The sequence below is a fragment of the Helianthus annuus genome, chromosome 1 (genome assembly GCF_002127325.2).
Source record: "Helianthus annuus cultivar XRQ/B chromosome 1, HanXRQr2.0-SUNRISE, whole genome shotgun sequence".
NCBI lineage: Eukaryota > Viridiplantae > Streptophyta > Magnoliopsida > Asterales > Asteraceae > Helianthus > Helianthus annuus.
The window spans coordinates 87,134,651-87,136,554 of record NC_035433.2 but is presented as its reverse complement, the minus strand read 5'-3'; the positions used below and the strand labels follow the sequence as shown (position 1 = coordinate 87,136,554).

Genomic DNA, 1,904 nt, shown 5'->3' with positions numbered 1-1,904 from the left:
AGGTACAACTTACAAAAATAGGAAGTACAAGTAGACTTGCCAAAAATGGAAAGATTGAAAATACGAGATGTCACAGTCTCCCCTACTTTAGGAGATTTCGTCCTCGAAATCTTAAAGAGAAAGGACTGAACGAAGAGTAAAGTAATGGTCACAACATGGATGTTGAGTGCGAGGAAGTAATAACGAGAAACGTAAAATCAACAGTGATGGACTTGCCATCAGAAATTTTGACTAGGAATGACTTGGGGAGTTTCGAGTGAGTACAGTTTAACATAGATTCAAATTTAACAAATACAAATCCTTACACGAGTATCGAGGTAATAGGGTTGTTAAAGAAAAAGCGTACCATCAGTGACTTCGTTGTCGTCTTGGGTTTGTTGTCGTTCTTGATTCCATAGAGGACATTGTGGGCGAAGGTGTGTAGTGTCTCCACACTTGTAGCATGCGCGTACTTTGTTGACTGACTCTTGGTGTTGGAACTTTCGTTTCCTGCCTTCGCTGCCACTTGCTTGGGCTTCAGTGTTAGTGGTAATCTGGTTGGCTATCTTGGTGGATGTTGCAATTTGTTTATCGCGAACGCGATTGTTGTTTAGGCTAGCTGCTAGACGATAGACAGCCTCGATGTTGTCAAGTTTAGCTGCTTCGATGGTATCACACATCGTGGGAGGCAACCCATTAATATATTTCCGAATGGTGCGCTCTGTGGTCAACACCAAATGAGGCACGATACAACACAACTGCTTGAACCGGGTAGTGTATGCAAGGTTTTCATCTCCAATTTGTTTGAGAGTCCAGAACTCTTCTTCTAACTTCTGCTGCTCATGAGGAGGGCAGAATTCCTCCATCATAAGCTGTTTGAGTTCTTCCCAAGACAATGCGTAGGCTAGTTCATTGGATCGAATGTTTCTCTCGTTAGTCCACCAGTCTAGTGCCCTGGCTTGGAAGACACCAGTGGCACTTCGAACCTTGAGTTCCTCTGGGCATTCACTATTTATGAATGTGACCTCTATGTTGTCAAACCATTCCAATATAGCTGTCACACCATCCTTCCCAGTGAAAGTTTTGGGGTTACAGGCAGTGAAGTGTTTGTAGTTGAATGAGACTGGTTTAGGCTGAACTACGCGAGAATCACCAGAATGATTTGGAGTGCTGGAGGCTTGAATCTCAGACACTATCTTTGGCACGATTCTGGCAATCTGATTTGCCATGAACGTCATCATTTTCTTTTTGGAGTTAGCCTTGGATTTTCTGGGAGAGTGAGAGAACTGACGAGATGACGACATCTAGAAATCCAAAACAAGAATGGATGAGACTTTTAATCATAATGTTTTTGTTTAGGAAAATTGATTTCATGTATGCATCACATAGCACATTGTTTTTCACATGAATTGTCAAATAGTTTCACATAGATTAACATAGCATTGCACATAGAATAACATGATGTTACACATAGAATATCATGTATGATGAAAGCAAGATAAATTTAGTTTGTTCACGATGGAGTAATTATTAATTGTTTTAGATTGCGATAATAACGTGATTCGTGTTCCCAAACTTGAAATGAAGATAACGTTCAAATGTAAATCACATAATAATTGAGATAACATAAAAAGAGATTTATCATAAAAATATGGATTGTCACGGAACGTAACATAAGACTATTCCAAAGTGAATCGAAATCCTTTTCGAATCAAGGAGACGTGCTTTGGCCTAATAGACAAATACTCTCATCGAGGAGCGACTAACGATATTTGTCCTTCCAGTTACTACACGTCCTTAATCGATTGGGAAAATCGAAACTTTGGCGAGATTGAAAATCAAGGAATGGGACTAGTTAACAAGATGCGAGTTTCACCTCTAACTTGATAACATCGTACCCTGATGTGGTTGGTACTCATCCAAAG

General features: G+C 40.1%; 1 protein-coding gene across 1 annotated transcript; it reads right to left on the bottom strand.

Moving 5' to 3' along the window:
- Window positions 1-329: 329 nt before the first annotated feature.
- LOC110927063 lies at window positions 330-1,283 on the bottom strand. Its single transcript, XM_022170657.1, has one exon. The coding sequence runs from the start codon at window positions 1,281-1,283 to the stop codon at window positions 330-332; it is 954 nt and encodes a 317-aa protein (XP_022026349.1).
- Window positions 1,284-1,904: the final 621 nt, after the last annotated feature.